This window comes from Quercus robur, chromosome 12, assembly GCF_932294415.1.
Source record: "Quercus robur chromosome 12, dhQueRobu3.1, whole genome shotgun sequence".
Classification (NCBI taxonomy): domain Eukaryota; kingdom Viridiplantae; phylum Streptophyta; class Magnoliopsida; order Fagales; family Fagaceae; genus Quercus; species Quercus robur.
The window spans coordinates 21,758,034-21,781,589 of NC_065545.1; the positions used below are offsets into that span (position 1 = coordinate 21,758,034).

Below are 23,556 nucleotides of genomic sequence, written 5' to 3' on the forward strand. Positions count from 1 at the left end.
ATACCCTCTCATAGTATGGACGACCGGGTTTTCTCTGGATGGCCAGATACTCTTTGGACGACTGGTGACATGCTTGGACGCCCTTATTTTATGTTTGTGGTGCATATTCCTCTTTTCACCTTTTTGAAGACTATTTTGGATGTTACTGGTCTTGGATGACCATTATGGATGAAGACTACTTGTTGGTTACTATTAGAAACTAATCTTGAGTGGGTAAAGTAACACTTTTTCAAACCACGTGTAAGTAAAATTAAAATGGTCCAACTCACATGTGGGTAAAGTGTTAAAAGTTCTTTATCTTATTTTGGGTGTTTCAGTTTATACTCCACCCATCATAACTTGCTAAATCTTTTTCTTTTCTTTATAAAAATAACCAATGTTTGAAATGAAAAAAAAAAATATATATATATATATATACACACACACACACACACACCAACAAATGAAACACATAGCAAATTATGATTAATGAAATAAATGAAATAACACATACACTTAGATTAGACTAAAGTATAATTTTATTTCAAATAAAAAAAGAAAAGAATTAGAGAGTTATGAACCAATTGCCTTTGAAACCCAAATTCAACATGAAAACTAATAACTAGTAAAGTTTCTTGAGCAATCATGAGAAATGGATGCCATATGTTGAAACCCTCTAAAAAAAGTTTATTTTATGAGTTCTAGTTAACTCAACTTGTAAGTTTCTAATAGTTGAATAAGAAATCTAAGTTCAATCCCCGCCTATACAAAGAATCGATTAGTTTCTTGATCTCATGATAAAAAGCATAATTATCAGAAGTGAACGTCATAAGTTAACTCTATTAAAAAAAAAAAAAAAAAAAAAAAAAAAAACACTGAAACAGTCAAAATTATTTTTTTTCCTAAACATACTTATAGTCAATTCCTCAATCATAATTTATAAATCTTGCCTTCTTGATGGTTAATATATGTATTTAATAATTGAATAATTACAACATTAGAGGTTTTTTTTTTTTTTTTTTTTTTTAAATCTTAATTTTCGTGTGAATAGACTTAACATCTTTTCTATTTTTTAACTTTTTTTTCATAACTTATCATAAAATATGGTGTATATCCAAATTTATATATATTTAAAAAAAAAACCATTTTTCCCAAAAAAAAAACTTATTGGTATTGCTGTCACCAAAAAAAAAAAAAAAGAGAAGAAGAAGAAAAAGAGTGAGGATATATACTAAGTTGATATTCATGAAATACACGTGGTCCATCCAATTTGGAAAGAGGAATAAGTTAGCCGCGTGACCAATCAGGACGGCCCCTTTCCCACCGCCCCCGACGACGTTTCCTTTTGTCTATCTGAAAAAGAAGACGACATTTTATATATATATATATATATATATATAGGATTTTACTACTGTGTTAAACCAATTTTGGAAAAAATTTATCAAAAATTGAAAAAGTTTTGACAATTTTTTCAATTCCCAATAAGACTTTTTCAAAAATGAATTTATTAACCAGACTCATATATATATATATATATATATTTATATATATATCACGCCAAACATTAAAGATTCTATCCCCTAATTACTTAAATACCCCTACTACATTTTCCAAATTTATTAATTTAATTTTTTTTTATGGTATTAATTTAAATTTTTTTCCTTTCCTTTTTTTTTTTTTAAAGAAACTAAATGAGGTTTTTAATTGATGGATTTCACTAACTACATCAAGTAATGAACTTTTTGACTAGTATGGTAAATTTGATAAATTTAGACTACAACGGTTAGTACAGATGTTTAAAGGGGTTCTAATTTCTAAATAGATTTTTTTTAAGGAATATATATATATATATATTGAATGATTTTATCATGTTATCCATAAATTGAATGATCTTATCATGTTAGATATCATTATTAATTTGTTAAAATCCAATTCACACATTTTAAAAATTTTACTTTGGATAATTTTTTTTTAGTGAACCATAATATTGTACGGGTACCTTGGATTATGACATGTGGAGTGCTAAAACATGCGAGAAGACAATGACTTTAGAGGTATTTTTGTGATTTCAATATAACCATTAATCCTAATTTTATATAACAAAATAGTAATGTCATGTTTTTAATTAGTTCAAAGAGGAAGATTAGCTCATAAAATACATGTCTCGAGGTGTTTTAACATGTTTGAATTTGTTGTGAAAGCAACCATTTATGTAATTTTGTATTTGAGTTTGATAAGTCAAACAATTGAAAATTTTATTTTATCTTAATCATCTTGTCTTAAGTTAGGTAGTCTCTTCTCCACAAAAAAAAAAAAAAAAAAAAAAAAGTAGGTAGAGTCTCATAAAAAATTATATAGTCTCTATTATTATGTTAATATAAGAAAAATATCATGCAATTTTATTTTTATCTTAATTATTTTTTTAGATTGCTTATCAAATTATGACAATCAACCTAGAATTTTTTTTTTCTTTACAACAATTAGGAGACCCAAATTGCGTTCATGTTTATCCTGGGAGAGAGAACTAGATAATGCCATTGACATTGAGTCTTAAGAGTTAAGACTTGACAAACGGTGTTGAAAAGGAGAACTAAGTAAGTTTTAATTATTCAATTATCAAGCCTTTTTTTGGAATCCTTCGATTTAGATTAACAACTAAGATATTAAAAAATTGTAAAAAAAAAAGTATTGGGAGGTCTTTGGTAATTTTGGTAACAAAATCCTCCTAAAAATTCATGAACAAAACCATAATTTGATTAGTAAAAACATGCAGTAGAACACAAGGAAAAACATGTTTGAAATACTAACCAAAGGGACAACCTAGTAATTTCGAAGCTAGAAAGTTTTTAAATTTCAAAAAAGAGTCTTATAAACTTGCCAAAAGAGTAGCTTAGTAAATAACAAAACCAAATTAAGGAAATAATTACTCCTTCCTATCAAAGAAAAAAAAAATCATTAATTGAAAATTCACCTTTCCTTTTGTATTTTAGTTGGTTTTGTGATTTTGTCTCCGCCCACCTTTTTTGTTTTTGTTTTCTTTCTTCTGTTCTCAGGCAGCCCCACATGGTACCAAACCACAACATAAGGGCAAAGCAAAGCAAAACACAAACAGAAAGAGAAACAGAGTTATATTAGACAGAGACAGATACAGAAAGATCCAACTTAACATGGGTTGAGAATGAAAGAGGAAAAGCAGCTGAAGGTGCTCTTGTAACAGCTGCTAATCCAATCCAATCCAAACCAAACAAAACCCAGAATCTGATTCTCATTGGTAAGCCTTTTCATCTCTGAATTTGTCAGCTTCAGTTACAATTTCCATGCCCATGTATATCAGTTTCAGGTAACTATTTTTATTTTTTATTTATTTTTTGGTGGCTCTTTGTATGGTTGATTCTCTTGCCACTTACTAAAATTTTAATTTTTAGTTACTGGGTATTAAAAAGTTTGTTACTTTACTTTTGGATTCGTGGAGTTGTAAAATTGATGATGTTTTCTAAAGGTTTTTGTAGTTTATCAGGTTGTTCTGATACCTTGTGCATGATCATGACTTTTGTGGATTGAACAGATTTCTAAACTTATATTCTCTGAAAGTGTTACCTTGTGCATAATCATGTTCTCACAATTTATATGGTCTGTGTTTGATCAGGTAGTCTGAAAAATTCTAAAAGTTAGAAGTTACTTCTTGTACATAATTTTTGGACTGGGGTCCAATTGATCAGGTACTATGCTTGCTGATTCTTTCATCCTAGTTCTTTGGAACCTGATCTCGCATGCTAATTGTGCTGATTCATCTGAAGCTGAAGTGTGGTTGCTATTTTTTTTACTTTTGTCAATTTTGTTGAATAGGTACAAGGAAGCAAGAAATAATCCTGCTAATAATTATAGATTGGGTGCTTTATATCTATCTATTTCTTGTTCTGCGTTTTGTTCCATTATTTGGGATTTACTATCTGGTTTACAATTGGCCTGAAAGTGAGTTTCAAAAGTGGTGGTGAATTTTGGCTGGAATCATGGCAACCCTATCCCAAGCTGATTCGAAACGCAAGTATTCCTGGTGGTGGGACAGCCATATAAGCCCAAAAAATTCAAAATGGCTCCAGGAAAATCTTACAGGTATTGCTTTCTTTGTTATAGGACTTGTTTGCATTTTTGTTGGACATAATGATTCAGGTACCAGATCTTCTAATTTAGACTTCCTAGAGATCTGTTTATAATGATTTGATACTTCCATTTGGTTCCTAGAAGTTAAAGAAAAGGAAAATGATTGAAAGGGTCAAAAAATTTGTGAGACAAATGTCATTTAATGGTGTTCCCTCCTCCATCCCCTCTCTTCCTGTCTTTTTGAGAACCAAATAAAGTCTTGCGAGATTATAGTGTGTGATTAGTTCCTTTAATTGAACAAAAAAGCTTATCAGCGTTAACATTTTTTTTTTGGGTTCAAAAAATGTTAACACATTTCAATCTCTTGAAGGGATTTGTGCAGGAATTTACTTATTATAATGATGTCTTACTGCCATCTCAATTTTGACGACAGAAGCATATTATTATTGTTTTCTAATTCCATTTCCCCAACTGAGTATGTTGTGTATGTGGTGCAAATGGCACTGAATAGTGTGATGGTTGCTTTGGATAGCATTATATGGAAGGGCAGAAGTGTGCTTGACACTTGTAGGTAGAGAATCTGGTTGCTCTCAGTTGAGCTCTTATATCATTTTTCATTTTTTACTCTCCTCTCTAGCCATCAACAATGCATACCATTTTGCTGAAACACTAGTTCCAAAAGCTTAAGCTATTACGAAGTTTTTAAATAATGTATTTCAAGCATGTTACTCACTAGCACGCCCTTAACATAAATCTGATCAATGATCCAAAAAGAAGGTGGCTGCTATTAAGCATGTTCCTGAGGGAATGTGGCTCCTTGAAAAGCTACATACCATTTTGTTCATAGACTTGTGCTAGAGTGGTTATTATGTTTGCATCAGTATATCTGCTTTTCTGGCTCTCAAGTGAAGGTTTGCACCCTTAATTGGAAAGAATGCAATCAACTCTATGCTCTATGTGCAACTGCAAATTATTAGCTTCACTAGGTTATTTTCCCCTGCTAGATGTATCCCAAGGCTGATGGCCTCCTTATTATACCTAGCATTGATGCTGTGTATGTGTGTGTGTTGACCAAAGATTTCCTTTCTGCTCGAACAGATATGGATGCCAAAGTCAAACAGATGATCAAGCTTATTGAAGAAGATGCAGATTCCTTTGCAAGGAGAGCAGAGATGTATTATAAGCAACGACCAGAGCTTATGAAATTGGTTGAGGAGTTTTACCGAGCATATCGTGCGTTGGCTGAAAGATATGATCATGCAACTGGAGCGCTACGCCAGGCTCATAGGACTATGGCAGAAGCATTTCCAAACCAAGTTCCATTTGTTCTGGCTGATGATTCACCTGCAGGTTCTGCTAATGAGATGACTGATCCCCAAACACCTGATATGCCAACCCCCGTACGTGCAATGTTTGACCCTGATGAATTGCAAAAGGATGCTTTGGGACTATCATCTCATTTCCATGCTTTGAAGAAGAATGAAGTGTTTACTGAAGAATCTGATACTGTAACAATCAGAAAGGGTTTGAAACAGCTTAATGATTTGTTTGGCTCTGTAGAAGCAGGGAGCCATGCAAAGTTTTCCGAAGGAAAGGCAAGAAAAGGACTCAATTTTCAAGATGCGGAGGAGAAGGAACGAAGCGTGCAAAACAATGGGAGCCATAACATCCAGGCTCGAGTTCTTTCTGAGTCTGAGCGATTGGGTAAAGCTGAGGCAGGAATTTCAACCTTAAAGAAAACCCTTGCTAAATTTGAAGCTGAAAAGGAAGCAGGCCTACTTCAGTATCAAGAGAGTTTAGAGAGATTATCCAATCTGGAATCGGAAATCTCTCATGCACAAGAGGATTCCAAGGGACTTTGTGAACGGGCCAGTAAAGCTGAAGCTGAAGTTCAAACTTTGAAGGAATCCCTTGCCAAATTAGAGTCTGAAAGAGAAACCAGTCTTATTCAATACCAGCAGTGTTTAGATAGAATATCTAATTTGGAGAACAATATCTCTCGTGCTGAAAAGGACGCTGGAGAACTTAATGAGCGAGCTAGTAAAGCTGAAGTTGAAGCTGAAGCCATAAAGCAAGACCTTGTGAGAGTAGAAGCTGAAAAAGAAGCTGTGCTTGCTCAATACAGAAAGTGTTTGGAGATGATATCAAACTTGGAAGACAAATTACTACATGCAGAGGAGAATGCCAGAACAATTAATGGAAGAGCCAATAAAGCTGAATGTGAAGTTGAGACCCTGAAGCAAGCACTTGACAAATTAACTGAAGAGAAGAAAGCTGCTGCCCTCCAGTACCAGCAAAGCCTGGAGATGATATCTAGTCTGGAGCAGAAAATCTCATGTGCCCAGGAGGAAGCCCAAAGGCTAAATACTGAGATAAACGATGGGGTTGCAAAGTTAAAGGGTGCTGAAGAAAAGTGTCTTCTGCTTGAAAATTCAAATCAGTCTTTACAGTCCGAGTTGGAGTCTTTGGTGCATAAGATGGGGTCTCAAAGTGAGGAACTTACAGAGAAGCAGAAGGAATTGGGTAGACTCTGGACTTGTATACAAGAAGAGCGGTTGCGATTTGTGGAGGCTGAAACTGCTTTCCAAACTCTGCAACATTTACATTCTCAATCCCAGGAAGAACTGAGATCTCTGGCGGCAGAACTTCGGCATAGAAACCTAATGGTAAAGGACTTGGAAACTTGTAATCAGGGTTTAATGGATGAAGTCCAGAAGGTCAATGAGGAGAACAAGAGTTTGAATGAGCTCAATTTGTCTTCAGCTGTGTCGATAAAAAATTTGCAAGATGAGTTCTTAAGCTTAAGGGAGACAATAGGGAAACTTGAAGAGGAGGTTTTACTTCGAGTGGACCAACGAAATGCACTTCAGCAAGAAATATACTGTCTGAAAGAGGAGCTTAAGGAGTTGAACAAGAAACACTGGACTATGCTAGAGCAGGTGGAGTCAGTAGGCTTTGATGTGGACTGCTTTGGGTCATCTGTGAAGGAATTGCAGGATGAGAACTCAAAACTTAAAGAGAACTGTGAGGCAGAAAGAAGTGAAAGAGTTGCTCTGTTGGAAAAGTTGGAAATCATGAAAAAACTTAGGGAGAAAAATGCTTTTTTGGAGAATTCTCTCTCAGATTTGAATGTTGAGTTAGAAGGTGTTAGAGGGAAGGTAAAAGAATTAGAAGAATCCTGTCAGTCTCTTTTTGGAGAGAAATCCACTCTTGTTGCTGAAAAGGCCACCCTGGTTTCTCAGTTACAGATTACAACTAATAATTTGGATAAACTCTCAGAAGGAAAGAACTTTCTGGAGAATTCCCTTTTTGATGCAAATGCTGAACTTGAAGCATTCAGGGTGAAACTGAAGATCCTTGAAGGTTCTTGCCAGTTGCTTGATACTGAAAAGTTTGGCCTGATTACTGAGCGAGAAAGCTTAGTTTCTCAGCTGGACATTTCCAAGCAAAGACTGGAAGATCTGGAGAAAAGATACACAGTATTAGAATATGAGCACTCAAGTCTTGAGAATGAGAGAGAATCTGCACTCCACAAAGTAGAGGAACTGCAGGCTTCCTTGGATGCTGCAAAGCAAGAACGTATCATTTTTTCAAGGTTGAGTGAAACTCGGTTGGCTGCTATGGAATTACAAATTTGTGTTTTGGAAGAAGAAGGTCAGTGCAGGAAGAAAGAATATGAAGAGGAGGTAGACAAAGCTGTCAGTGCTCAGATGGAGATCTTCGTCTTGCAGAAATGTGTGAATGATCTAAAAGATAAAATTTTCTCTCTTTTGATCGAGTGCCAAAAACTCTTGGAAGGATCCAGATTATCAGAGAAACTGATTTCTGAATTGGAGCATGAAAATCTTGAACAACAGGTGGAAGTGAAATCCTTGTTTGAGCAAATAAAAAAATTGAGGATGGGATTGTATCAGGTGTTGAAGACTCTTGGCATTGATGCAGACTGGTTTGAAGATAAGATCAACCAAGATGAAGCTGTTCTAAGCCACATACTGTGCAAACTTCAAGAGACACAAAACTCTCTGTCTAGGAGTTACGATGAAAATCAGCAGCTGCTAATTGAGAAGTCAGTTCTTGTTACACTACTTGGGCAACTGAAAGTAGATGAAGCAAATCTTGTGACAGAAAGAGACACCCTTGCTCGAGAGTTCATGATTCGGTGTGAGCAGTCCTCATTGTTGCAGACTGAAATCCAAAAGCTTTTGGAGATGAGTGAAGAATTGAGGTTGAAAGTAATGGAGGGAGATCAGAGGGAGAAGGTATTAACAACTGAAACAGAAAATCTGAGTCAGCAGTTGTTGGACTTGCAAAGGGCCAACCAGAACCTGCAGGAAGAGAATTGCAAGGTGCTTGAAGAGAAAAGATCCCTGAGTAAGGAGGTACTTGACTTAGGGGATGAAAAACATAACCTAGAAGAAGCACACTGGGCCTTGTTTGGTGAAACAATGTCTCAGTGTAACCTTTCTCTGATTTTTAATAATATAGTCTTTGAAAAGTTCGTGGAACTGGAAGAGCTCACCAAAGATTTGGTTAAACTTCGTTTCGTCACTAATGACCTAGAAGAGAAGCTAAGAATTATGGAGGGTAAATATGATGGTGTGGAAATGGAAAATTCAGATCTCAAGGAGTTGGTGAATAATTTGGAGAATGAGATTGTATCAGTTAAATCTGCTAGTGATCAATTAAGATGTGAAGTTGTGAGTGGAAAGGATCTATTGTGCCGTAAGAAAAATGAGCTTTCAGAAGCAGAACAGATAATCAGTGCAATAACCAATGAGAAAACAGAGTTGCACAACTTAGTGGAGGATCTGAAGAATAAATATGATGAGGCTAAAATTAGGGAGGAAATGTTGAGTTCTGAACTGCAAAAGGGGAGAGATGAGACTGAACTGTGGGAGTCTCAGGCTGCCACTTTTTTTTCTGAACAGCAAAGCTCCTCCGTCTGTGAAGTGTTGTTTGAAGGCAAGATTCGTGAGCTAATTGAAGCATGTGAGAGCCTTGAAGATAGAAGTAATTCCAAAGATATGAAGATTGAATTGCTGAAAGATAGAATTAGCACCTTGGAATTCGAAAATGGAGGACTACAAGCTCAGTTGGCTGCATATACCCCAGCTGTCATCTCTTTCAAAAATTGCATATCATCTCTGGAGAAGCATACTTTTTTCAATTATAAACTTCTCACAGTTGAAAATGAAGAAGCAATGGTAATTTCTATCTATTCTCCATTACTGAAATTTCTGCCCTTATGGAGACCAAGGTCTATTTCTTAAATGCTTCATTCCATTTATTGCCTTATCCTGTTATACGTACTCTATGCATTAGCAAAATTGGATTTACCTTGAGCCATAATATTGTGTCGTGTAACATGTATGAGTTCTTAAAGCTTTAATTGAACTTGCTACTGGAAGAAGCAATGGTAATCCCTTTATAAAAGTGTGATTTTTCTTGTTTGTGGTAGCTCCTATCTATGTACCTTACCTCACTAGCATGGACTTGTCTCTTCTTTCACATTTTTATTCAATGAGTTGCTGAGACGTAGGATTTAGTAGAATTAACTTTCTGATTTGGTGGTCAATTAGGAAACACTAATACTTCAAAATAGCAGCCATATCCACACCAGACACCTATCAGATACGGAAGATATGGATAATTAGTGTAGGATACTTCTTTATTATTTTTTTATCACCTCTTTTTTTCTCTTACTTTCTTTCTATGGAACTAATGACTTAATAATTTATTATTTATACATGTTTTTATGCCTCTTAGAATTTGTTGCTTACATTTAAGCTAAAACTTAGTATAATATGTACATCAAAAGATATTTGTATATGTATTAATTGATTAAATTATCTATACTATATTATATCCTAAATTTTCAAGAATTAACATATTGCTGTGTTGGTAACTTTCATATACATATCCCATTTCTGTATCGGTGCTTCCTACGTGGCTAATTTTTAAAATTCTAGGAGTTTTAAGGGACTGTTGATCAGCTGTTGCAGTGTGCTCAATTTTACTGTTAGCTTCTCATTATTAAAAATTTCACAATAAGGTTTTTCATTACATGGGTTGTATACGAGGGACACCTTATGATGTAGTGTCCCCCCACCCCCCTTTCTAACTCTAACATGTGATTTTGGTTCTCATGTAATAATGTCTGTGCTTTATATCCCACATGTTTGCAGGATGCTCATTTAATGACTCACCCTATTGCTGAAAGCTATCAACAAAGGGATGAAGATCAAATTTCCATGGAGCCGGATGGATTTTCAGACTTGCAGGATGTGCAAAGAAGGATCAAAGCTATTGAAAAAGCAGTGGTAGAAGCAGAGAGGCTTGCGATGCTGGAGCACCTTAACACGAATGCCAAACTAGAGACTGCATTGAGAGAGATTGAAGAGTTAAAATCTCAAAGCCGCTTGTCTCGAGAATATGTTGTAACAAGCAAGCATATTACTCCATATCAGGTCAAAGAGGAACTTGGGGACAGACACAGTAATGATCTAAAGCTGGGGAAACAGACACGTGAAATCTCTGAAGCAAGGAATGAAGTTCTGACTAAAGATATCATGCTTGATCAGGTATCTGATTGTTCATCATATGGGATAAGCAGGAGAGAAACTGTAGAGACTGATCAGATGCTTGAGTTATGGGAAACCGCAAACCGGGATGGCAGCATTGACTTGAGGGTTGGCAAGTCTCAGAAGGCGGCCACTGCAAAACATGCTCGCAATCAGATTGGAGCTGTCAAGGAACACAAGCATTCGTATCCCTATTCAGAATCATCGTTTGAGAAGGAGTTAGGTGTGGACAAATTAGAAATCTCTGATAGACATACCGAGCCCAGTCAAGAAGGGAACAAGAGGAAGATTTTAGAAAGACTTGATTCAGATGCCCAAAAGTTGACAAACCTTCAAATCACCGTGGAAGACTTGAAGAGGAAGGTAGGGATTACTGAGAAGAGCAAAAAGGGCAGAGGCATTGAATTTGATACAGTTAAGGTGCAGCTGGATGAATCTGAGGAGTCCATCATGAAGTTGTTTGATGTAAACCGCAAATTGATGAAGACAGTGGAAAACAGTTCCTTGTCCTTTGATGGAATTTCTGCAATAGAGTCAGATGAGAGTGGAAATGCTAGGAGGAGAAAAATTTCTGAACAGGCACGAAGAGGGTCTGACAAAATTGGGCGCTTGCAGTTGGAGGTGCAGAAAGTACAGTTTCTTCTACTGAAACTCGATGATGACAAAGAAGGCAAAGGTAAAACAAGAATCAGTGACCGAAAACCAAGAGTTCTGCTGAGAGATTATCTTTATGGTGGGGTAAGAACCAGCCACAAGAGAAAGAAGGCGCCTTTTTGTGCATGTGTCCAACCTCCAACTAAGGGGGATTGAAGCAGTTTCATTTTTTCGGCATATAATCAGGATAAAGTAATGAGACTTTAGTTTGATTTCTGTAGAGTTCCATTCATACAGGTGTTTTAGACCTACAGGTGTTTTAGACCTACATGTTTTTACAATGTCTTATAGAGAGGATCAGGTCTTCTTTAGCTTAGAGACCCTGTAGTAAATTTCAGGCCCCTTCTAATTTTACAAAGGCTGCTCTCTTGGGAGCGTGGTTCATCCCCGCTTCCTATTATATTTTCTACCATGCATAAATAATCTGGGTGTAAATGAAAATGGTATTTCTCTCAAGGTTGCTGATGTTGTCTTGTGGATTGAATTTTACGCATTGCACATCTATGTACACAAAAAATAGCAAAACTTCAGCTTGCAATAACTTGAGTTTCTACCATGTGGTGTGCCATTTGAAAGAGGAATTGAAATACTTCTGCCTCGTGAATTTCTGACAACTCTTTATTAATGTTGTTTAACACATTTTAACACTTTAATTTCAAACATCTTAATTCATAATTACATTTAATGCATTTATTTTTCAAATTATTTTTTTTAGAAACATTTTTTTTTTCAAATTATTAAATTACGACAGTTGTATAACTTATTTGCATTGATTTATTTCACTAAAAAAATAAACTGCAGAAGTATATTTGTACTTAGAAAATGCAAACTTTTAAAAAGGTGTACATATGCCAAATAAACTGAACAAATTGGAGGGGGGTTGCTGGTCAAATCTAATACAGTAACACCCTTTGTTCCTTATTATTTATCTTCGCCAATGAAAAGGAAAATCAAATTTAATTACACATGTGAATTCACTCAAACAAACTTTCACATTCTTTTTTTTTTCCTAATCATTTCACATTCTTAATATTTTATTTTCATCTTTAAAAAATGTCATAATTGAAACTAATCTGCTGAATAAATTGGCTATCGACCCCTTTAGATACAAAAATCCAGATTTTCCTTTGTTTATTGCTTGGCCAGACCACAAACAGAACTTTTCCAAGTACCCCATTAGAGTAAAACACCTCTGAGATTCTTGCTTTGCAAAGGAGCAACAAATCATCAGCATATAATAATTGAAGAAAATTCTGGTCCACAGGCAGCAGCATGGACACTCTTCAAAGAGAAATCAACTTCTCTTTTAATCTTTTATAATTAAAAAAATAAAATAAAATAAAAAATCTCTTTTAATCATTTAGATAAAACTTCAGTGTATAAAATAAAGAGATATGGAGATATTGGATCACCTTATCATAAAATCTTATAAACTAGTGGAGAGTAGGATTGAAATTTTCTTGTTCGTCTCAGTCTTCTTAGGCATCGGATGACAATGGTGTCATTCTCATTTGCTTTCAATTTCTAATAGTCGAGCTGTTATTAAAAACTAGTCGCAAACCCATACAATGCATGAGAATATATGATTACTTTGATATTGTGGTATGATGTATAATTTGTTCTCTTTGAAAATTTAAAAAAAAAAAAAATTCTAAAATTATTTTTCATCTATCCATCTTTATATATAAATATATATATATATATATATATCATATTATTATTTGTTGTGTTTGATTGAAATTATTTCTATTTGACGTAGTCCATATTTTTCTAAATTATATTATGGTATGTTGTGTTTTCTTTTTCTTTTTTTTTTCAAATATATTATTCAAATTTCTCATTTCTTAAATGAGATATTGTAATAATCAAAACTCATCACACAATTACACTTGATGTTATTAAAAACTAGTCGCAGACCCATACGATGCATGAGAATATATGATTACTTTGATATTGTGGTATGATGTATAATTTGTTCTCTCTGAAAATTTTAAAAAAAAAAATTCTAAAATTATTTTTCATCTATCCATCTTTATATATATATATATATATATATATATATCATATTATTATTTGTTGTGTTTGATTGAAATTATTTCTTTTTGACGTAGTCCATATTTTTCTAAATTATATTATGGTATGTTTTGTTTTCTTTTTCTTTCTTTTTTCAAATATATTATTCAAATTTCTCATTTCTTAAATGAGATATTGTAATAATCAAAACTCATCACACAATTACACTTGATATTGCTTCAATAGTTGAGAAACTCATTCAAATACATAGCAAGATTGTATTTTGATATAAATTCTAATTTTATTTTTCAAAATAACTAAGTATTATGTCAAACAAAAATCAAACAAAAGCTATAAGATAGAGAGAAAAGGCTTGTGATGGAGAACTCAAAAACACACACAAAATCGTATATTAACCCAAAATAGTGTTATAAAAAAATACGATGATTCATCAACCTAAAGTTAAGTTGCAAGAAAGAATAAATAATCGAGAAAGAAAATAATCACATTTTTCGAGAGAGACCTGAATTAGATAAATTTATAGAAAATAAGATGAGAAGAAGAATAGTTAAAATAAAAGATATAGTCACACCAAATTATCCAAGTCATGTTTTGTAATTGAATAATATTATATTCTTATATACTGTCTTTATAATGCAATATGATAGCATTTAACAATCAAAGAAAAGAAAAAGAAATGATTATCAAAAAATGAAAAAGAAAAAGAAATATAACAACTTAAAAACACAAAACCAAAGAGTTTAAAGCATGAAATACAATTTAATCCTATTTATCATTTGGAGTGGTATGCATCAGCCTAAAGTAGCATTTTAAAAAACACATAAATTTATCAACCAAAAGTAAAGATATAAAACATAAAAAAAAAAAATCCACACAAAAAAGGAGAGAGAGAGAGAGAGAAAGAGAGAGAGAGAGAGAGAGAGAGAGAATAATAGTAGAGTTCTAAAGAACATGGAAATTCATCAACATAAAGTAAAGATACCAAAAAAAAAAAAAACATGAGAAAGAGAGAGAGTAATAACCTTTTAATGTGATAAAATATGTATAGAGTGAGAGAGAGAATAGCAAATTTATAGTAAGAGGATAGGGATAAAAATAGTCAAAATAAAAAGAAGATGAAGGAATAAGGAAGAGTGATATTAATGTTGATAGTAGTGGGGAGATGAAAAGGTAAAAAAAAAAAAAAACAATAAATAATCAAGAAAGAGTGTTATAAAAAAATACAATGATTCATCAACCTAAAGTTAAGGAGAAGTGATACGTTCACAACATTTTTACAACAAATCATAAGTAGTTAGTTGTTATTGGTTCAAATTTGAACCTACTACTAGGATTACTTTTTTATCTCAATAATAATAACCAGTAATAACTTGCTACTTATGATTTGTTGCAAAAAAGAATAAATAATCGGGAAAGAGAATAATCACCTTTTTTAGGAGATACCTAAATTAGATAAATTTATAGAAAATAAGATAAGAAGAAAAATAGTCAAAATAAATGATATAATCATACCAAATTATACAAGTCATATTATGTAATTGAATAATATTATATTCTTATATACTATCTTTATAATGCAATATGATAGCATTTAACAATCAAAGAAAAGAAAAAGAAATATCACAACTTAAAAACATAAAACCGAAAAGTTTGGAGTGTGAAATACAACTTAAAGGAGAGTTCTAAAGAACACAAATTCATCAATCTAAAAAAAAAAAAAAAAAAAAATCCACACATAAAAGGGGAGAGAGAGAAAGAGGGGGAGAATAATAGTAGAGTTCCAAAGAACATGGAAACTCATCAACATAAAGTAAAGATACCCAAAAAACACCCAAAAAGAAAGAAAAGAAAAACATGAGAAAGAGAGAATAACCTTTTTATGTTATAAAATACGTATAGAGTGAAAGAGAGAATAACAAATTTATAGTAAGAGGATGGAGATAAGAATAGTCAAAATAAAAGAAAGATGAAGGGATAAAGGAAGAGTGATATTAATGTTGATAGTAGTGGAGAGATGAAAAAGTAAAAAGGAAAGGGAAAAGTTGGAGAAAATGTAAAAGTAAACTACAAAATTAATAAATAAATAAAAAGAGTCAAAAAATAAGAGAGAAATGATTGAAAATAAGTAGGTGATACGGTCGCTGATGTGGCTCAACTAGAGTGTAGCAACAATAAATGCTACACTTCAGCTTTTAGATATATATATATATATATATTTATATATATATATATATATATATATATATAGATAAAACCATAATTACATGATAGTAAAATGATTGATGAGAAACTTATGAATCCGAAATGATCCTCAATACCAAAGAAAAGTTATGGCCCCAACATTCCCCAAAAAGTGGGGCAAATAACCAAATCTTGACGTTTAGAAAACCAAACGGCACTTCAAAGAATAAACTGTTTTTATAATCTTAATTTCAACAACAAAATGCACATGACACCCGTTTAAAGAGGTTGAACTTCAATCTAGGCTACAACAACACAGAAAGCAGTATTAGTGCTGTAAATAAAGAATAGAATTAGATTACTTTGACACAGCTTTTTCTTTGCCCTGATGGAAGAATTTGGCTAGGTTGTCTCTCATAGTCCTCCCCAATGGATCAACTTGCTTACAGTACTGTTCTCCATATCCAGGGTCATGATGACCAGACAAAGCAACATCTGGAAGTAAATTATCTCCACAGTCAATCACAATATTGTGTAGTAAACAACATACTAGGATAATGCTAGGCAGTTTCCGCTTATCTGGCCTCCACATAACCTTGTTAAGGATTCTCCAACTACCCTTTACCCGTGAGAATGCCCTCACTGCAAGCAACCTTGCGGCCTCATGCAAGGCATTGAACGTGGACATGGAAGCCGAGAGGCCATTACTATCATAGGGGGTTATGAGCCATGGAAGAAGAGGGTAGCCAACTCCACCAACTATAAACTCCCTAATGTCCTCTCCTCCAAGTAAAGTTCTTACACCTCCATTTAACCGCTCTCCACCCTCACAGAGTTTGGAAAAACCAGTACACTTCAATACCCTGGAAACTGTCATGCCTCCAGGCCAACCTGTAACAATATCAAGAAATCTCATTTCGTGGTCAACAATTCCCTGCAATAGCATGCTGTAGTTATTCTCTGGATCACACCAATCATCAGAGGTCTGTACAGCGGGAAGGGTCATGATGATGTGTGTTGCATCAATGGCTCCACAACAATTAGGCATCCCAAAAGACACTTCAAATTTGGACTTGACTTCCTCCATTCTATTGGAATCAGGCCACTTGAGATGATGTTTGGCACGTTCTTCTAGTGCTTCAATGAATCTCCAAGTCACCTGAGAAACTGTGGACTGGCCAACCCCAAATGAAGCTCCCACGGAGACTTGGGACTCACCAGAGGCCAGCCTTCTCAAGGCGATTGCAACCTGTTTCTCAACACTAAGAAGTCTTCCCTCGATGTTGATAAGCCCTGACGGTGGCCTTGATATAAGATCTTCTCTTACAAGAGAACAGATATATTCAAAGGTATTTTTTGAAACCCTGAAGAAATGCTTGAAACCTTCTGCTTCATCACTGGGTACCGAACTACCTGTAAGTTTGAAGTACAGAAATATACTTCAAATTCTAATTCACAAAGTTATCATGGATTTCAATTCACAAAGTTAAAGTCAAACTACTTATCTCATACTCAAATCTAATATTTCCAAGATTAGGAACCAAATTCATCATTCTACTTCAAATTTCTTACTCAAAGCCACTATTTTTATGCTCTATTTTTCAGAGTTTCTTAACTCATTAAAAACAAGGTATCAGTGGCTTACGCTCCAGAATCCACTCTAGGATTGTGCCTAAAACGCTACCCATTCCTTTCTGAGACATGTCTGAGCTTGTGTTGTGACAGTACTAAAACCATTAAATCACCTAAACTTAAAAGTAGAGTATTGCAAAGTCATTTTGGACCCAAATAACAAATTCCTTCAAATGGAATTTAGCACAACAAACATATCAAATACAGAAACCCATTAATAGTATAACTCAGACCAAAATCATGATAGAAAAAAAAAACATAAATTTACCTCAAAATATGAGTGCCCACGAGTTTTTGCACAACAAGCATTATCAAATACACAAGCCCATCAATTCTATAACCTTCAAAAAATTCATGATAGCCAAAAAAAGAATATAACTTTACCTCAAAATATGAATGCCCATGAGTTAAATTCCCACTAAAAATGCAGTGAAGGAAGGTAAAAAAGAGTGAGTGAGATCAAAATGAAACCACATTATCAAACACACAAACCCATTAATACTACTACCCTGAACAAAATCATGAAAGAGGAAAAAAATACCTCAAAATATGAATGCCAAAACAAACATGATCAAATACACAAACCCATTACTACTATAATCCTGATCAAAACCATGGTAGAGTACAAAAATAAAATTGTCTCTCTTCTTTTTTTTTTTCCCCCTTAAATTATGAAAAAAGAACAGAACCCCATTAATACTATAACCCTGATCAAAACCATGATAGCAAAAACACACAACTTTACCATAAAATATGAATGCCCATGAGTTGAATTTCTTCTAAAAAAACTCAGTGAAGGAAGGAAAAGAAGAGTGAGTGAGATAAATAAAAAAATATATATATAAAATTAAAAAAAAAAAAAAAAAAAAAAAAAAAAAAGGAAACCTGGGGTTGAAGAAGAATTCTTGCGCCAGAAAGTGTCCCACCAGTCAGACTCAGTGGTTTTGGACTCAACAGGAGGAACCACAGTGCTTATACTTTTGCGTTTCTTCAATTTTTTCAGCTCCCTTTTGCTCTTCTTCGATTTCTTATGCGGCGCCATGGACCACAAGACAAGAGGTTAGAGTGAGAGTTAGGGAAGGAAATAAAATTCAGGAAATGTGTTGTTGGACTTTGGACTTAGACTTCGAGGGAGACAAGAAAATTGAGGGAATTTGAAGCTTCTTATTAAGCTTTAATTGAAGCTCTCATTTGATCACTCTCTTTACTCTCTAGTACCAATTTTGGCTGATTAGCACATTTTTAGGAGGGTAATTCTACAGTACCCAAAAAAAGTTACCGTACCCACTAATAGTAAACTTGGTCTAATAGTTATTTTTATTTATTTTTTTCTCATATTTGACGGTTTCATCCTCACATTGTACAGTTCCAATATCAAATGTGATAGTTCTTTTATTACATTTGGTGGTTCTGTTACCTTTTTCTTACATTTGACGATTCTATCCTCACATTGTGCAGATCCAACTTCACATGTGACAGTTCTTTTGTCACATTTGATGGTTCTGTTATTTTTTTTCTCACATTTGACGGTTCCATCGTCACATTGTGTAGTTTCAACATCACATGTGACAGTTCTTTTGTCACATTTAATGGTTCCCTTACTTTTTCTCACATTTGACAGTTCCATTCTCACATTGTACAGTTCCAACATCACATGTGACAGTTCTTTTCTCACATTTAATGGTTCCCTTACTTTTTCTCACATTTGACGATTCCGTTATTTTTTTCCTCACATTTGATGGTTTTATTCTCACATTGTTCAGTTTCAACATCACATGTGACGGTTTTTTTTTCACATTTAGTGGTTTCCTTATTTTTTTTTTTTCTCACATTTGACGGTTTCATCGTCACATTGTGCAATTCCAATATCACATGTGATAGTTCTTTTGTCACATTTAATGGTTCCTTTACTTTTTTTCTCACATTTGACAGTTTCATCGTCACATTTTACAGTTCCAATATCACATGTGACAGTTCTTTTCTTATATTTAATGGTTCCCTTACTTTTTTCTCACATTTGACAGTTCCATCCTCACATTGTGCAGTTCCAACATCACATGTGACAGTTCTTTTCTCACATTTAGTGGTTCCTTTATTCTTTTGTCACATTCGACGGTTCCCCTATTTTTTTCTCACATTTGACAGTTTCATCCTCACATTTGACAGTTTCATCATCACATTGTGCAATTCCAACATCACATATGACAGTTCTTTTCTCACATTTAATGGTCCCCTTACTTTTTTCTCACATTTGACAGTTTCATTCTCATATTGTGTAGTTCCAACGTCACATGTGACAGTTCTTTTCTCACATTTAGTGAGTCCCTTACTCTTTTCTCACATTCGGTGGTTCCCTTATTTTTTTTTCTCACATTTAATGGTTTCATCCTCACATTGTGTAGTTCCAACATCACATGTGACAGTTCTTTTCTCACATTTAGTGATTCCCTTACTCTTTTGTCACATTCGGTGGTTCCCTTTTTTTTTTTTTTTTCTCACATTTGATGATTCCATCCTCACATTGTGTAGTTCCAACATCACATGTGACAGTTCTTTTCTCACATTTGGTGGTTCCCTTACTTTTTTCTTACATTTGACAGTTCCATCATTACATTGTACAGTTCTAACATCACATGTGACAGTTCTTTTCTCATATTTGGTGGTTCACTTACTTTTTTTCTCTCACATTTGATTGTTCTATCCTCACATTGTGCAGTTCCAACATCACATTTGATAATTCTTTTGTCACATTCGGTGGTTCTTTTTTTTTTTTTTTTTTTCCTCACATTTGACGGTTTTATTATCATATTGTGCAGTTCCAACATCACATTTCACAGTTCTTTTGTCACATATAGTGGTTCCTTTATTTTATTTTCTCAAATTTAATGGTTCCATTGTCATATTTGTCACGCCCCAAACCCGATACTCGGATTTGTGAACATGACCAGCATGCTAATATCAAGCCTAAACCTAATATTAACAAGAACCACTTAACTTTTACAAAACTTTTACCTAAAAGTTTCTTTTTCTTTTCAATCCTTGTTTCTTTACTTAAATATGTAACCTTTGACTTGACATTCAGAGCATCTACATTGTACTCCAAAGAATAACATAATTCACCAATTGTTCGACTTCGGAATTTCACATAATACATCTCTTAATACTTTAAGGTATACACTTTCATTAGATCCTAAAATACACAATACTATAAAGCTACACATCAAATTGCTAATTTAGGATCTATACATATCAAACTAAAACCAGCTCCTTCCAAAACTCGACTAAGGCTCCCTCTGCTCCAAAATAAAACCTACTAACTGAAAGAGTGGAAGGGGTGAGCTACACAGCTCAGTAAAGGTAAGATATATGAGAATTTAATAAGGATGCATGTAACCAAATCATTTCATTCTATGAATATTCGAACAGAAGAACATCTTTTCATGCATAGTATTTTATACTATTCATAATAATAGCTTATACGCTCATCATAGAAAATAATTGTTCTCCTTTTTCTTATCGGTTTAATATTACCAAAACCTTTCGGATTAAACTTCTTTCACTTCCTACAAAGTCGCCATACATATATTCTCATTACATGATAATTATTTTAACTTAAATCAGATAATCGGCAACTTTGTATTAAGCTAGAAACATCTTGACTAATAAGAAAACTTTTCTTTATAAACCTCTTTCCAAAAATATTATAACTTTCATAGTCGTAAAACTTAATATTTCATAAAGAACAGGTATCTGATAACTTTTAAACATAACTTGTACTTTCGTCAGAACTTTACCTTTATAGCATAACAGAACTTCAGAAACTTTAATCTTTAATGAACAGCTTTCTTTTCATTAGAAACTTCTTATTTTCATGAGAGCTTTTAACTTTTCATATTACATTTAAACAAAATAATTCTCTCATGATTAATAACATAACATAGCTGTTCATAAATAACTTATTGGTTAGTCCATGTCTGATAAGCTGTACAGAGAAGGCCTCATCACATTTGGGTGCCCCCGTGTGTATGATATTGTCCCCTTTGGGAGGTCTGATGGCACATCCCCTCCAGGTTTTGTTCCTCTCCGCCGTCCGTACACATTGGGGAGAAGGCCTTAGTCAGATTAGAGATACGGGCAACCCCATTTCCTCTACTTTAAATGGCCTAGAGTTACAGGCAACCCCATTTCCTCTACTTTAATGGCCAAACAGATAACATATTTCCATGGAAAGCCAGTAATTAACCCCTACTAGCCGAGTTCAGATTACCAGAGGACATAACCCGAAAACATTTCATACCTTACATCATACTGAAATTTCTTATTTTGCATAACATTTCATAATAATAGCATTTCCATTCTTTTAATTAAACATCATGTTCGTGGAATCAATAATAGCATCAATATGCTTAAATCATATACATAAGTTTTTCGAAAACTCACGAACATATCTTTGTCAGAATAATGATTACATGCCATATCTCTAATCAAAAACATTTTAATGCATAATATACTTTAAAATAATCTCATGACTTATCAAATGCCCATATAACTTATCCCTTACCTGAAAGCAGAGGAACCGAGAGCCTAAAGTCAAAGGAGCTTAAACCTGGGAAACTGGTAACACCTAAACCAAATATCAAAGCTTATTACTATCCATAATTCCTTATCATAAACTTCACATTCATCTCAAAGCCTATCTCTTAGAATCAAGGAAATCCTAATTCTCATCACATAAAGTTCCCCAAAGCATTTGATACAATCATCAAACACATTTGCAGCCAAACCATAGAGAAACCAATCTATAAAATTTATATATGCTTCCAACATACCAAAGGATGAGCGTATTAAATTATAGCTCAAAAAATACACCCTAACTTGAGAATTAAATCCTCAAAGTTAGGCATGTCCCTTACTGTTCACTGTTTTATTCTAGCAGCGTATGCTCCATTTGTAAAATACGAATGGGTTGTTCAAACATATCCAATTGTCATGAAAATTTACAAAACTACTCCTCTGTATGTCCAGTATATACCATAAAAATTTCGTAGTCAAAGCATAAACCCATAATTTACTAAAAATCATGCAAGACAACATACTCAAATCTGTCCTGACAGAATTTCATGCAATTTATAAATTAAACCATTATTTTTATATTAATCCAAATACTGTGAGACCAATTCAGTAACAACCACAAGTGTCTTAAATTTCATAGGAATTATCCCTAGCATCCAAATTCACTATATATAATTTAATACATAATTTAACATACACAAACACAGAATCTGTCACAGTGACAGCTTTGCAACGTTTTTCTCGTAAATTCACAAACAATTATCAAAGAGTGGTATTTTCATATGGGGATTTTTATACACTTATAAGACATGTTATAAAACACTTACATGCAGTCATTTAACCATTTAGGGCAAAATAAACACAACCAAAAATCCCAGCAGCAGCATCAACAATACTCATCCTAACTTTTTCGTACTTCCTTAATCATACAAAATCATTAATTAATAAAAACCCTAATCTACCTTCAACAAATCACCAACACAAATTCAAGGCTTCTTGAAACAGAATATATATATATATATATGTATATAAATGTAGACTTACATGAAAGGATTTTCCTTTCCTAGTGGCTGGACCAGAAGTATGAGAGGTAGAGAGCTTGAGGGAGTTGAAAGAAGCTTCCTTCTTGCTGCTGGACTTTCTATCTGGTGCAGCCAAGAAAATGAGATTAGGGGAAGACTTTTGGGTGGGGTTTTGTCTTTCTTTTGGTGTGTGAACCGGTGGACTTGAGGGAAGACTCAAGAGAGCTTCCTAGCACTTTCCTTAAGAGTGTAAAGTGAGGTGCAAATTTCTGATTTGCATGGATCCGTGGGAAATGGGAGCAAAAGAGTTTCTTAAGTCTTCTTTCTTTGAGAAAGTCAAAGAAGAGATAAAGTGCAACCAATAAGAACAAAGAAGGAAGAAAACAAAGAAGTAAAGCAAGAATGACCAAGGGAAATTTCTGGTGCAGCCAAGAAGTCTAGCAAAAATATTTTGGGTGAACTATCTTGGGTGACATACGTATATTGCTAAGGAAAGGGAGGATAACTCATCTTTTCAACTTTCTTGCATTCACACTCACTTTTCTACCAAAATAATTTCTTGCATTCACACTTACTTTTCTACAAAAATAATATCACTTTGCATATAGATACACACACACACACACACACACATATATATATATATATATATATATATATATATATATCTCATAACTTAACTACCTAATATAGTTTTGTACATGCTAAGTATATATTTATAATACAAATAGTCATTTCAATTATTTATAATCTTTAAAATTCTTATTCAATGACATTATAAACTAATATGTTTATTAAAT

General features: G+C 33.6%; 2 protein-coding genes and 1 long non-coding RNA gene across 5 annotated transcripts; 1 reads left to right on the forward strand and 2 right to left on the reverse strand.

Annotated features, from left to right (window-relative positions):
- The first annotated feature begins 2,997 nt into the window (after positions 1-2,997).
- LOC126708720 (protein NETWORKED 1D) lies at positions 2,998-11,771 on the forward strand. 2 transcript variants are annotated; one of them, XM_050408599.1, is made up of 5 exons: positions 2,998-3,319; positions 3,626-3,698; positions 3,826-4,092; positions 5,179-9,284; positions 10,266-11,771. In XM_050408599.1, exons 3-5 carry the CDS (start codon positions 3,990-3,992, stop codon positions 11,469-11,471), a joined length of 5,415 nt encoding a protein of 1,804 aa, XP_050264556.1. In that variant the 5' UTR covers positions 2,998-3,319; positions 3,626-3,698; positions 3,826-3,989; the 3' UTR covers positions 11,472-11,771. The 2 variants fall into 2 exon arrangements, with proteins under 2 accessions (XP_050264556.1, XP_050264555.1); XM_050408598.1 differs by having other exon boundaries at positions 2,998-3,250.
- A 3,972-nt stretch (positions 11,772-15,743) lies between these two features.
- LOC126709629 (protein ANTAGONIST OF LIKE HETEROCHROMATIN PROTEIN 1) lies at positions 15,744-18,359 on the reverse strand. Of its 2 annotated transcripts, XM_050409937.1 has the most exons (4): positions 18,048-18,191; positions 17,431-17,503; positions 17,176-17,275; positions 15,744-16,943 (listed from the first exon to the last, which is right to left on the reverse strand). In XM_050409937.1, exons 3-4 carry the CDS (start codon positions 17,231-17,233, stop codon positions 15,889-15,891), a joined length of 1,113 nt encoding a protein of 370 aa, XP_050265894.1. In that variant the 5' UTR covers positions 17,234-17,275; positions 17,431-17,503; positions 18,048-18,191; the 3' UTR covers positions 15,744-15,888. The 2 variants fall into 2 exon arrangements, with proteins under 2 accessions (XP_050265894.1, XP_050265893.1); XM_050409936.1 differs by lacking the exons at positions 17,176-17,275; positions 17,431-17,503 and having other exon boundaries at positions 18,048-18,359.
- A 1,874-nt stretch (positions 18,360-20,233) lies between these two features.
- LOC126709643 (uncharacterized) lies at positions 20,234-23,213 on the reverse strand. Its single transcript, XR_007649451.1, has 3 exons — positions 22,779-23,213; positions 21,724-21,786; positions 20,234-20,479 (listed from the first exon to the last, which is right to left on the reverse strand). It is a non-coding gene; the product is annotated as an uncharacterized LOC126709643 (long non-coding RNA).
- Positions 23,214-23,556: the final 343 nt, after the last annotated feature.